The sequence below is a fragment of the Musca domestica genome, unplaced genomic scaffold (genome assembly GCF_030504385.1).
Source record: "Musca domestica strain aabys unplaced genomic scaffold, Musca_domestica.polishedcontigs.V.1.1 68, whole genome shotgun sequence".
NCBI classification, from domain to species: Eukaryota; Metazoa; Arthropoda; class Insecta; order Diptera; family Muscidae; genus Musca; species Musca domestica.
In genome coordinates, this window is record NW_026712379.1 from 3,076,098 (window position 1) to 3,090,340 (window position 14,243).

The 14,243-nt window shown below is 34.9% G+C and overlaps 1 protein-coding gene across 1 annotated transcript; it reads left to right on the forward strand.

The window, feature by feature from the left end:
* The first annotated feature begins 2,212 nt into the window (after window positions 1-2,212).
* LOC131805950 (facilitated trehalose transporter Tret1-like) lies at window positions 2,213-10,101 on the forward strand. The gene is made up of 8 exons (XM_059129763.1): window positions 2,213-2,376; window positions 2,526-2,755; window positions 2,816-2,946; window positions 3,174-3,366; window positions 4,609-4,762; window positions 8,813-9,027; window positions 9,281-9,535; window positions 9,733-10,101. The coding sequence occupies exons 1-8, from the start codon at window positions 2,334-2,336 to the stop codon at window positions 9,877-9,879; spliced, it is 1,368 nt and encodes a 455-aa protein (XP_058985746.1). The 5' UTR covers window positions 2,213-2,333; the 3' UTR covers window positions 9,880-10,101.
* Window positions 10,102-14,243: the final 4,142 nt, after the last annotated feature.

Here is a 14,243-nt window from a genome sequence, read left to right on the forward strand (position 1 = left end):
TAACAGATTTGGTATGGCTCAATATTAGAACAGCTCATATCATAAATTTGTATAGTCTGCTACTAAAATAAATAAAACAGGTAAATATTATAAATCTGGTGCTACTTGTGCAATATACAGGCAGCATTGCAAGCAAGCTAATATTTTATCACAGAATGATAGCGTAGTTTGAAATAACACGCCGTAAGAAAGCGGTACATCATTCTGTCATGAAGGCCATGAAGTGCGCCGAACTACGCTATTTATGGTGGTGGATAGAAAAATATTTTAGAGAATTAATACGCCCGAACAACTTTTAAACTCTCTCGATTCCCCCTTCCATTATGCGGTCGCACGTAAAACAGACTTAATGATACCCGTATTCTAAGCAGAAATCATAGTAATATTGAACATTTTGAAACTCAGGTTATGCCCTTAACATGGTTTGCAGCTGTGGTGATCAGGGCTTATGTATAGTTATATAGCGCTGCAATATTACGGACAAACAGTGCCGACTTTGTCTTTTCTTTACTTTTTATACCCTCCACCATGGAAAGGAGGGTATATTAACTTTGTCATTGAGTTTGTTACACCCCTAAATATTTATCGTAGACCCCATAAAGTATATATATTCACAATCAGCATAAAATTCTAAGTCGATTTAACGACGTCCGTCTGTCTGTCCGCCTGTCTGTCTGTTAAAATCGCGATACAGCCCACGTCAAAATTTAGAGGAACAGTTTGTATTGTGTCTAGGATGGTTGGTATTGAAAATAAGATGTATCGGTCCACGTTTTGGTATAGCCCCCATATAACGGTACCTCCCGATATTCGGTATTTTGATGATTTTTGCCACATTTTTTTTTTACGGATTTGTAAAAAAATTGGTATTTGTATAATGGGTTCTAGTTCGTATGGCGAAACATTGAATGTATAGGTTCACATTTCGGTATACAGCGGTACCTCCCGATATTCGGTATTTTTGATGATTTTTGCCACATTTTTTCACGGATTTGTCTAAAATGTGACTCGGATTTTCAAACTAGCGAATATCGGTGTGTATCGTTATATATGGGCGCTATAGGAAAACGTGGAAATAAATATTATATATAAATATTATATATATATATATATATATATATGCGTAAATATTGGGCAAATGTCCCTCGTCAAAAAGCTAAGGGTAATATCTGGGCAGTACTCCATGACATAATTTCAAAAACGAAATCTTCTAAAATGAATTTGGACATAAGGGGGCTTCTGTTGTGTTGTTATATTTAAGTGTTGTAGTGTTGTTTATATTTTAAATTTGGTTTTCAAACAAAATTCGTTTGAAGCAGTTTCTTATTGAAATAGATTAATTATGCGAAAGTTTTCAACACCGTGTCAACTATTCGTGTCTGTCATCGCTTTTACTTCATCCACTTTGTTAAATCAATTTCACAATGTCTCCCCCAGTACCAAAATATTTTTTGGATTTGAGGAACTACAATCAAGAAAAATAGAAAACAATAGAAAAAGGAACAAACTTCGGCCGGGCAGAACTTTTTATGTCCTCCACCATTCGGAAGTAGCTTGAAACATTAAAAAAACCGTCGAAGAAAATTTCTAATAATTATGAATTTCATAATGAAGACGGTTTGTGTGAATTTCGGGCGAAAAGGCTCTGCTGTGGATCGATTCCACAACTTGACATATTGCATTATTCGATTATCAAGGCTATTTGCAATTATCCAATTGAGCTGACAACAATGACAATAGTATACTCCGCTTCAGCTACTTTGCTTTTTCGACATGTTATTACTATGCTTAGTTCCAATTAGTTCTTATTGTTTTCTAGGTAAAAACATACAGGCATTTTCAAAATCTTACACCACGGTCCTCTTGCAACATGCCTAGCTTCCGCTGTTTTGTCAAATCATTCACCATCATAACACGACAAACTTTTGCTAAAGATATACGGAGATATATAGATAAGGAATCTTGTTATTTATTTAAGATAACTTTAAGATAATATCGTCACCATGGAAATCATGAAAATCCCACAAAATGGACCACTCTACTCATTAAACAAAGTTTAAAATTACTTAAACACCTATGTACATACATACATAATCCCACCCTCCCACTGCTTCTTGCGCAGCAATGATTAAGATGATTGGTTATCTTTGTGTGTCCGTACACATTTCAAGTGGTGAAATAAAGATAAAATTAAACGTTTAGCGGGAGCAGTAGCACAGAATCATTTAGGAGATGCTAATAACTCATTGTCATCAGTCAATGTCGCAGATGTTGAAGATAACATCTCGTTGTTAGCAATTATTTTAATTCTAAGCCGATTGTAGTGCATTGCCATGTCGTCGCATGCTAGGAATCAATATATAACTGGCCTCTGTGGTAAGCGCAAAGCATTTCTCCAAAAAACTGCAAGATACAAAGAAAGTTCCATTGCTTGAAAGAAAAAGAAAAACTTGGAAAAAACTGACGTTGATGGACCTATTTTTTTTTTTTTTTTTTTGTTTAATTATGACTTTTCCCTACTTTAGCGAATATCATTTCCATATCGTATGGAGCATTTGTTGGTTGGGCTTCGGCTAGTTTTGTAGAGCTACAAAAAGCCGATGCAACTGGTTCTGAGCCTCTTATTGGCGACGATGCCGGCTGGATTGGATCCATGCTTTGTGTGGGAGGTTCTCTTGGTACAATATTCTTCTCCTGGTGTGCCGATAAATTTGGTAGAAAACGTTGCCTTCTGCTTCTAGCATTACCTGCTTTGGTGAGTATTAATAAAAAGAAAAGAGGAGGGAAATGGACATTTAAAATTTCTTTTTTTTAGTTGGGATGGCTGATTGTTCCATTTGCCAAGACGCCTATGCACTTGGCGTTGTCTAGGTTGATGGGTGGCTTTTCTGGAGGGGGTACATTCTCTATAATCCCTATATATACTGCTGAAATATCAGACGACAAGTGAGTAACATTTTAAACGATTTTTTACTGAATATTATTTTATTTATCATCTTTGCTATGGTAAATTTTTTTTGCATTTGTGAAATTTAATTATTGAGTCTTATCATAAAAAAATTATTGAAATTGTACGTAGTGATCAGAAACCAGCACAGTACACATGTCCTTATTTCACAACATTGAACAAAGTGCTTCAAAAAAAAAAATATAACGACATATTGTATCCATAGCGTTCGTGGCACTGTGGGTACTTTTTTGGTACTTTTCTGTAACGTTGGAGTGTTGGCGGCATTTATTTTGGGCACTTATTTGCCATGCAGGATTGTTGCGTGGATTCTCTCTACACTGCCTCTAGCATATCTATGTGGAGTCATATTTGTTCCAGAAAGTCCTCAATATTTGGCAAGCAAAAACGATGTAAAGGTTAGTACAACATATACAGGGTGAGATGAAAAAATTGCAACAAACTTCAGACTGCTGTAATTTCTAAGCCACTCGTCCGACAGCTGTTAAAATTATTTCAGTGACAGCTCATTATATTGTTTACCAGCGTACAAAAGCATTTTGGTGAGAATTTTCCAGAAAAAAAGTTATTCGTGATGAATTCAAGCGTGATAGTGTGATTTCTTTATATTTGGCTGGAAAACCAAAAGTGGCTATCGTTAGAGCACTCCAGCATTTAAATGTGAATAAATCTTTTGTGTCTCGTACCATCGCTCGTTACCGTGATACTGGTAGCGTAGGCCGACGTCAAGGAAGTGGACGGAAGAAAACAGCAACATCAGCAGAAATGGTTCGAAAAGTAAAGAAGCGACTTGATCGAAACCCGCGTCGCAATGGCTGAAAATGGCTCGTGAGCTGAACATATCGCAATATTCCATTCGACAAATATTGAAAAATGAGCTCGGGGTAAAGCCATTGAAATTCCAACAAGTGCAAGAACTTACACCGCAACAGAAAGAAAATGGACTCAAAGAGCTAAAGAGTTGCTTCGCTTGGCCGAAAGTGGCGAACAGTCGAATTTGGTTTTCTCCGTTGTCCAGCAGTTTGTAAAAAAAAAACAAAATAATCGTGTTTACTTGCAAAGAGGTCAGCTAAAAATGTGCACCTTCGGTTGGCCACCAGAATTCAAGCGCCGGCCATGGTGATGGTGTGGGCCGCCATAACAGCCGATGGTCGCTCTCCGCTCGTATTAATCGACCGTGCCATCAGAATAAATGCCGAATATTATCGCGAAATTATTCTGGAGGGTGTATCGCACTCAGTACGGCTTCATTCCAGCGCACAATGACCACCAAATCTCGGGATACCAATCCGTTTGACTATTGTGTTTGGAGTATTTTGGAAAGGAAAGTTGGCACTAAAAAATACCAAAGTGTTGATCACCTCAAGCAAGCGCTTCGCCGGGAATGGGCCAAAATACCGCAGATCAACATTCGGACAGCGTGTGACGGTTTCATTGGCCGTTTAACGGCCATAATTAGTGCCAAAGGTGACCAATTCGAACAAATCTAAACTTATTCTAAAATTTGATGCTATTTGCGACATTTTTTGTTTTCATTCAATAACACTAAAAAAAATGTAACGTTTGACTTTGTTGCAGTTTTTCATCTCAACCTGTATACTTAATAACATAAAAGTTGTTAACATTCAATAATCTTTCAGGCAGCTGAAAAGTCCTTATGTTTCTTTAGAAATATTTCCTATAAAAAATCCGGGACAAATCCCCAAATTAAGCTGGAGCTAGAGAATTTGATGGAGAAAACGGGGGATAAATCGGCGGAGAAAAGTGAAACCAGTGTCAGCCTTAAGGATTTTGGTAAGTTGATTGCTCATAAGACGGAGACTCCTTGAATTATACACATATTCGTTATCAACATGAAATTCTAAGTCGATTGAACCACGTCCCTTTGACTTGTTTTGAAACAAGGCATCCTATGTGGTAATCCTTAGTTTTTTGGCTAGGGATAACGGTCCACATTTAAGTTTAGGTAATCTCTGGATGTTTTGTATTTTAGAAGATTCTACCACGGTTTCCAACAGAATCAGAATAATGATGATGATATTAAGGGATCACAGTAGGTACAAATGTGCACTATGGTCCACTAATTGTAATGTAGCAGTACACTCGGATTTGAGGTCCTTGAAAGATATTTTGTAAGAATTATTTTTTTACCCTCCACCATAGTATGGAGAGTATATTAAGTTTGTCATTCTGTTTGTAACACCTCGAAATATGAATTTTAGACCCCACAAAGTATATATATTCTTGATCAGCATAAAATTCTATGTCGATTTAGCGATGTCTGTCCGTCTGTAGAAATCACTCTAGCTTCCGAACGAAATGAAGTAGATTGATAAAATTTTTCTCAAATGTATATTATGTGTGCAGGACTTTTGGTATTATATGGGCCATGTAGGTCCACATCTTCGTATAGCCTCCATATAACAGTACCTCCCGATATTCGGTATTTTTATGATTTTAGCGACATTATTCACCGGAATTGTTTCAAATTTGGTATTTGAAGTTCGTAATGGATACTACAGCCTATGACAGGAAATTGTCTGTGCAGGTCCACGTTTCTATATAGCCCCCATATAACGGTACCTCCCCATATTAGGGTTTTTCATGATTTTAGCGACATTAATCACCGGAATTGTTTCAAATTTTGTATTTTAAGTTGACTGAAAATTGTCTGTGTAGGTCCACGTTTTGGTATAGCTATAGCTGCATTATAGCTATACCGATTTTTTTCAAGTTTCGCATTTGAATATTTTGATGGCTTATGACAAAAGGTCGTATAGACCCCAATATAACGGCTAAATTCGGTAATTTTAAGTTTTTAATGGAATTTTTTACGGATTTTTTTTTTTGAAAATTGCCAAATTCGTTCCAAATGGTGGAGGGCCTTCAAAGTTCTTATAGATTTTTTATTTGTTTCTTTTCATTTGATAAAATTTTACGAAGGAAAAAGCATTTTTGTTTCTGTCAGAAAGATGTAATTTCCCCTTATATTTTATACCCTCCACTATACTATGGACGCTATATTAACTTTGTCATTCCGTTTGTACCTCCACGAAATGCTCATGTCAGATCCAACAAAGTAAATATTGTTACGAATATAACTTTAGATTTAAGTTAATTAAGATGAATTCCGTTAATTTAAGAATTTGAATTGTAACGTAAATTTCTACTACGCAGTTTATTTGAATAACTTCACAACAACAACTACTGTATAGATTTTTTCTACATCCTTCCATTTCCTCTTTCATTGTCTATTTTGTTGCTGACGTACAATTCTTGTTAAACGTCATCATTGATGATCGCTTAATTCCTCTTTCTTTGTTACCCCCTCGCCTGTATATGTGTTGTTGTTATTGTTCAATGTAAGTTTGTATGTGTTGTTGTTATTGTTCACTCAATGTAAGTTTGTATGTGTTTGTTGCATTGGTAGATTGTTCGTAATCTAGGCGTTACCAGATCGTCTAGAAACTTCTGTAGCGACAGGCGAGGCTCATATAAATAGGAGAAATGGAAAGGCAGTTAGTCAGTTGTGAATGAGATCGCGAATTGAAACCGCCGAGTAAAGTAAAGTGCAAATAAAATCATTGTAATAATCGTAATCCGAAAGAACCCGCGTTTTATTTGGTACGAGCTGTATTGGGAAATAAAACAACGTCTACACGGGATTAAGTAAAATCCAAGAACGTAACAATATATTCTTGATCTGCTAAAAATTCTAAGTCGATTTAGTGATGTCCGACTGTTAGTCGGTTGTAACCACTCTATTGAGATAAAGGGCTAACATTTTGCACACATATGAATTTTGTCAGTAGGCATGTTCGTAATGGGTCATGTCGTTCCACATTTTCGTACATTCCCCATATAAATTTATCTCGGGATATTCGATATTTCGACGATTAAGATCACATTTACAACAGAATTCTTCTGGTTCTACCTTCTGTGACAGTCAGGTAAAGGTAAACGTTTTCTTATAGCCCCCAGTAACCTCCCTATATTCGGTATTTGGACGATTTAAGCTACACTTGCTGTACTTACTTCGGTTTGTAACGGCTCCCACCTCTTATGGCAGAACGTGGTATATGTATATAGTTCCACGTTATTCTATAGCACCTATGGTTCGGTATTTTTATGATTTTATGCACATTTTCTAACAAAATTGTTTAAAATTTAGTATGAAGAGTTTGTATCACTCATAAGGCGGTACCTCCGAATATTTGGTAATTTGGTGGTTTTAGCCACTTTTCCAAGCCATTTGTTTAATTTTGTATTTGAAACTCACAATAACTAACAACTACTATAGTAGGGAACCGGTACATCGACTAGACGCAATATTAAAACCCGTTTCTTTTATTTTTAAAGGGTCTCTTGACCTCATAGTGGAAGTTATTAAATATTGAGACCGACCGAAGGCCGAGGGTATTAAATATTGGGGCTATATCTGAAACGATTTTCACCAAATTTAACATACTTGTTTCTATGCTTAATTTGGTGGTAAGTGCCAAATTCCATCGCATTTGGGCTAATATTACACGTTTGGTGCATAATAAAAAGTAAATCGGACGAAGATATTTGTGGGAGCTATATCCAAATCTGAACCAATCTCGACAAGAATTTAGCAAAGGTAGCTCTGAGCTGTATTTGATATATTTTCCCAAATATCGTTGTAACAGAGTGCATATTACGGCTGCGGAGGACATATTTAACAAATCGGATGAATAATTTATATGTGAGCTATAGCTATATCTGAATCTGCTTAATTTGGTCGTATATGAAAAATTACATACTATTTGGGTTGATATTACACGTTTGATGCACAATAAAAGGCAAATCGAACGAAGATATACAAATATACTGAAATCAGAAAAATATCGAATATAGGCAGGTACCGTTATATGAGTGCTATACGAACACCTGGACTTGTTATTAGGAGTTTCAAATACAATATCAAAATATGGGGCCCATTTTCAATACCAAAAGTCCAGCAGACTAAACACACATTTGAGTACAATTTTAATTCGTTCGGAAGCTAGAGTGATTTCCACAGACGGATAGATAGACAGAGAGACTGACATCGTTAAATCGACATTGAATTTTATGCTGATCAATAATATACAGGGTAAGATAAAAAAACTGCAACAAACTTCATTTCTAAGCCACTCGTCCGACACCTGTTAAAATTATTCTAGTGACAGCTCATTATATTGTTTACAAGCGTGCAAAAGCATTTAGATGAGAATTTTCCAGGAAAAAGGTTTCTTCGTTTCGCCGAAAGTGGTGAATGGCCAATTTTGGTTTTCTCTGATGAGAAAACATTCGTTGTTCAGCAGTTTGTAAACAAACAAAATGATCGTGTTTTTAAAGAGGTCAGCTGAAAGTGTGCACCTTCGGTTGGCCACCAGAATTCAAGCGCCGGCCATCTTGATGGTGTGGGCCGCCATAACAGCCGATGGTACAGCTTTGGACACCCAAACATTTTGGCCGCAGACCTTGGACATTCCAACAGAACTCAGCACCATCGCACTTAGCACCAATTTTCTTCTGCCAATTTTCTGTCAAATAAAATAATCGCCATGGAAATACTGGCATGTCAAAGCTGTTCGCAAATGGACAAGAGCTTTTCAGATAAAAACGTAAAACGGGTACCTTTGAAAACGAACGATTCGGGGCAAATTATATTTTTTTTGTACAAAAACAGGTTTAGACGCACTTCAAACTATATTATTTGTAATTTGGCGTTTTAGGTCTCTGTTTATATCGGCGCAACAAAATAATCTATTTATTTTTTATTTTTGGGAAAATTTTGCCCAATCATTTATTAAATACAACATATTTATTTTATTTCAGCCGAACCGAAGGCAAGAAAGGCTCTTTGTATCGGCATGGGTTTAATGGCTGTCAATCAACTCTGCGGATGTTTCGTTATGCTCAACTACACGGCCACCATTTTCAAAAACTCCGGATCCACTTTGCCGCCGAACCAATCAGCGATTATAGTGGGAGTCATACAACTTGTGGGTACCTATGCATCAACGCTTTTAGTAGAAAGAGCCGGAAGAAAAGTAAGTGAAAAGGACTTTGCGATGTGCGATAATTATTTAAAACGATTTTTTTTACATTCTAACTATGAATATCACTATTTTATTGAAAAATGTACCTTCAAACTAAATTGATCCTGTTTTTTTTTTTGTGCCGATATAAAAGTTAATGCGAAAGAGGAAAAGTTTCCTTTCAATTGAAATCTTTCTCATTCGTCATACAAAAATAGGCCAAAAATCTGATATTCTTTTTTTTTTTTTTTTTGAAAATTTCCAGAGTTTGCTCATAATATCCGTAATTGGGACTGGAACTGGCCTTTTATGCCTGGGCTTATTCATGTGTTTCGGTGATCCCCTTTCTGGATCTTGGATACCCGTGGCTTCCTTCTCATTCATCATTTTCATTGGATGCTGGGGTGTTATAACACTTCCCTTCGTTGTGGTAGCTGAAATAATGCCGCCCAAGATTCGTAATCTGGGATGTATGATTTGTATGCTATGTCTTTGGCTTTACTCATTCTTTCTTTTAAAAGTAAGTATACATCCATTGCTAACGTATTTATTTACCTACACTATTTGTGTGATAAATTCAATATATTGTGGCGGCAAAAAGAGTAAGACTAAGAAAAAGAACTTGAATGTTCATGAATGTTCTTATCATTTAATATTCCTAAGTAAAAATCTTAAATTGGAAACGAAAATAATTTTCTACTTACTATATAATTTCAGTACATGGGACTCTTTTCCGAATTGATCGGCATGCATGGAGTTATGTTCTTTTTTTCAACGTGTAGTTTTATTGGAGCTATATTCATTGGAATTTGTGTTCCTGAAACTAAAGGCAAACCCATCGAAGAGATATTACGGAGATTATAGGTGTATCACATGAAGGGGGTTAAGATGTCTGTGAATCCGAAGTGCTAAATAGTATCGATGCCATTTGAATAGTTCAGTCGATATTAAATCTAGATATTCTTAAAAAATGTGGTCATCCAGTGAGCTCTTTACATAAAAATAAATTGATAAAAATTAAAAGTATATCCCCTGTAAAGGTATTTGTAACAAAATACATATGTACCCTCGCCCTATTATTTATAAGACTATTGTTTTAATATTAGTTATAGATGAAATCCATGTGTAATTGTCATTATTTATGATTCCAAACGGTTCCAAAAACCTTTAATACAGATCAAAATGTTAGAGCACTATAGCATTAAACATTCCATGAGAGATCACATTTACACAACTGGGAATTTACATTTACACAACTCTCTTGCAATGACACACAAATCGACCTGAAACAGATACTTATTTAGATACTTTAAAGAAGAAGAAAAAATTTATTTATAATAATGTTGAATACTTTAAGGGCCTGTTAATGAATGTCGAAAGGAAATAAATGCCCTCCACCAAACATACATAACTTTGTCATTCCCTTTGCAACTCTTCGAAATACTCATGTTAGAACCAACAGAGCATATATATTCTACATCAGCGTAAAATTCTAAGCCGATTTACCGATGGCTGTCTGTTTGTTGCAATCACTGACGAATTCCGACAGAAGGTTTAATTTTTTCACACATGTATATTTTGTCAGAAGGCAGGTTAAGTTCGTAATATAACAGCATCCAGGTATTCGGTTTTTTGACGATTAGGATCACATTTTCTAAGAGATTTTTTTAAAATTCGGTACGTAGAGTTTGTGACGGGCTGTACCTCCTGTGGCAGAACATTGTCTATGCAGCTCCACGTTTTTTTATAGCCCCCATACGACAATATATCCCGATATTCGGTATTTGGACAATTTAGCTACATTTTCAAACCGAATTGTTTAGAAATCAGAACATTGTTTATCCAACAGAATTGTTTAAAATCCGGTGCTTACTTACAGCCTCATTTAGTAACTAATTTTTATACCCTCTACCCTGTCCGTCTGTGGTATTCACGCTAGAGTCAAAAAGAAAATAGATAGGAAGCTAAAATTTTGCTCAGGTCAGTCTTCTGTCTTCAGGCAGGTCAAGTTTGAAGATGGGCTATATCGGTCCACGATATCGTATATCCCCAATATAAGGGTACATCCCCATATTTCGTATTTTAATGTTTGTAGCCAAATTTTTCAATGAAATCAATACTAGAAGTTCTTTCTAAGAACTTCCTGGGGGTAAAGTATTGTCTATATAGGTCCACAATAACGTATATCCCCATATAACGGTACTTCCTTATATTCGGTATTTTGATGATTTTAGCTACATTTTTCAATGGAATTGTCTAAAAATTCATACTAGAAGTTTTTTCGAAACACTCTACCCCATGGAAGAGAAATATTTATATAGGTCCACGATAACGTATAGCCCCCATATAACGATACCCCCGATATTCGGTATTTTGATGATTTTAGCCACATTTTTCAATGGAATTGTCTGAAAATACTCACAGAAGTTTTTTTGAGTACTTTATCCCTTAGAGGAGAATTGTCAATATAACTCCAAGATATCGTATAGCTTTCATATAACGGTACCGCCGTATTCCGTATTTTGTTGATTTCAGCCTAATTTTTCAATGGAATTGTCTTAAAATCCACAAAAGAAGTTCCTTGTCAGTACATTACCCCCTTGTCTGTATAGATCCACGATATCATATATTCCCTATATAACGGTTCCTCCCCATATTCGGTATTTTGATGATATTTGCGACGTTATTTACCGGAACTGTTTCACATTTCGTATATAAAGTTCGGAACAGTTACTGCATCTTATGTGATTTTGGCTACATTTTTCAGGGAATCCTATAAAAATCGATATGTAGAGTTTGTAATGGGTTCTATCTTCTGTGACAGAAGCTCATTATATATTCCGAATATTTGCTATTTTGGTGTTTTAAGCCACATTTTTAGCAAATCTTTTATAATTTGGTATTTAACACATTGACAACCGCTTTAGCAGGAAACCGGAAACCATCGACTCTACAGCATTTTTAAGAATTTTTAACAATCAATTAAGCACAGAAATTCACTCTTTTCTTTTCAGTTTTCAATAATTTCATTATTATCAAGTATTGTTTATATACGTACATGGCGATGTAAGTTACGGAAACGCAATAAAAACTAACAATGATTGCAATGAATCGGTATAACTGCATTCGGGGGGTGAAAATATTTTGAATAACATAGAAATTAGAAGTTATATCACAGTTTTCGTATTTCTATTATTACGGTATTTTTAAGGTCGTCAAATTATCGACAATGAATTATGGAAAAGTTTTGGCCTTTAAACGTTGGGAAACCGCGGTTATTTTGTTGTTTAAAAATGGTCAAGTTTCATACAACTGTTGTTGTTTTATAAAAACAACTTCTGTTTATTAGTGAAGAAAGACGGATGGAAGAATGTTTACCAGTGGCTAACGCAGGTAAAAACAAGGTATCGAAAAGAGTTTGACACAAGTCAAAGGAAATAATAAGGATTTGTGGCTCCAAAGCCATAAGGTTTTCCTGCATAACCCATTAGTAAATATTGTCATTTTTTTCTCTACTAATAAATAAACGTTATTTTATTAAAAACAAAAACACCAACAATGGAAATTCATTGTAGATAATCAGTTTTTGTCGGAAATTGAAACTTGAATATACTTTTAAATATTTTCAATTATTAAAACGTATATCAAAGGATATTAATTTCAAATCTGCGTTAATATACAGAATATCGATAGCTAGGCTAACTTATGCTTACTAATTCGAATCTATAGTGCAATGTTACTGTCATGGCAATGACAAATATCTGTACTAAAACAGATGGAGCTGTATTTGATCTGTAATGTCAGTGGGAATAATTAGTATGCAAGGTGTGGCATTTTTAAATCGACGAATTTAAGTCTCTAGAATTGCAAGAATATAACAACTTTTTCCGAAATCACAAAGGAAAATTCGATTATCGTAGAAACCTTATACATTCTTGCACAAAGCATACATTTAATACAATCGCAAAATTTCCCAAACAGTCAGACTTAATATTTTTACATGATCCTCCCTACTATAGAGGTTATAATAACTTTATCATTCTATTTGTAATCACCATAGACCCTACAAAGTATTTATATTATTGATCGAAATTCTGATACTTTTAGTCACATATGTAGCGGAATCTTTCAAATTAGGAATGTAAAGGGGTCTGTCTCGTGTGGCAGTGGGTTGCCTGTCCTTTTCTCAACAACATTTTTCTCAAATTATGTATCGCAATAGATAATAATATTTGAGATGTATTTTCTCGTTTTAGTGCAGTCTGCACTTAGAGGTATCTAACACTTCATGGTGTTTTGAAAACTTTTTTTTCATTTTGAAAGTTAGATGTTATCATTAAAATATCATGATTGAAATACTTGCCATTGAAATATTAGAAAATTATGGATCGGATTTTAGGTGCACTAAAATTTTTGCTAGTGAAATCGGTTGGTAAAGTCCTCAAAATGTCGTAAAGTCGATGGTATGGTTTCCTGGTAAAATGGTCGTCAAAGTGTCAAATACCAAATTAGAAGTTAAAAAGTATCGGTCTGTTTCGCCTGCAGATTTATGTCCTCAACCATTATATATATAATTTCGAAAATCGGAAGATACCATCATATAATTTTACGTTGATCTAAAATATAAATACTATAATTACAAATAGAATGATAAAGTTGTTATAATCTCTATAGTAGGGAGGATCATATAAAAATATTAAATCTGACTGTTTGGGAAATTTTGCGATTGTATTAAATGTATGCTCTGTGCAAGAATGTATAAGGTTTCTACGATAATCGAATTTTCCTTTGCGATTTCGGAAAAAGTTGTTATATTCTTGCAATTCTAGAGACTTAAATTCGTCGATTTAAAAATGCCACACCGTGCATACTAATTATTCCCACTGACATTACAGATCAAATACAGCTCCATCTGTTGTAGTACAAATATTTGTCGTTACCATGACAGTATCATTGCACTATACATTCGAATTAGTAAGCATAAGTTAGCCTAGCTATCGATATTCTCTATATTAACGCAAGTTTTAGATTTGAAATTAATATCTTATGATGCAAGTTTTTATAATTTAAAAGTACATTCAAGTTTAAATTTTTCGATTAAAACCGAGAATCTACAATGAATTTCCATTGTTGGTGTTTTTGTTTTTAATAAAATAACGTTTATTTATTAGTAGAGAAAAAAATGACAATATTTACTAATGGGTTATGCAGGAAAACCTTATGGCTTT

Coding starts and splice junctions, on each gene's coding strand:
- LOC131805950 (XM_059129763.1), top strand. CDS start 2,334: ATGTCGTCGCATGCTAGGAATCAATATATAACTGGCCTCTGTG. Junction 2,756..2,815: donor TTCTAGCATTACCTGCTTTG/GTGAGTATTAAT, acceptor TCTTTTTTTTAG/TTGGGATGGCTGATTGTTCC. Junction 2,947..3,173: donor GCTGAAATATCAGACGACAA/GTGAGTAACATT, acceptor TTGTATCCATAG/CGTTCGTGGCACTGTGGGTA.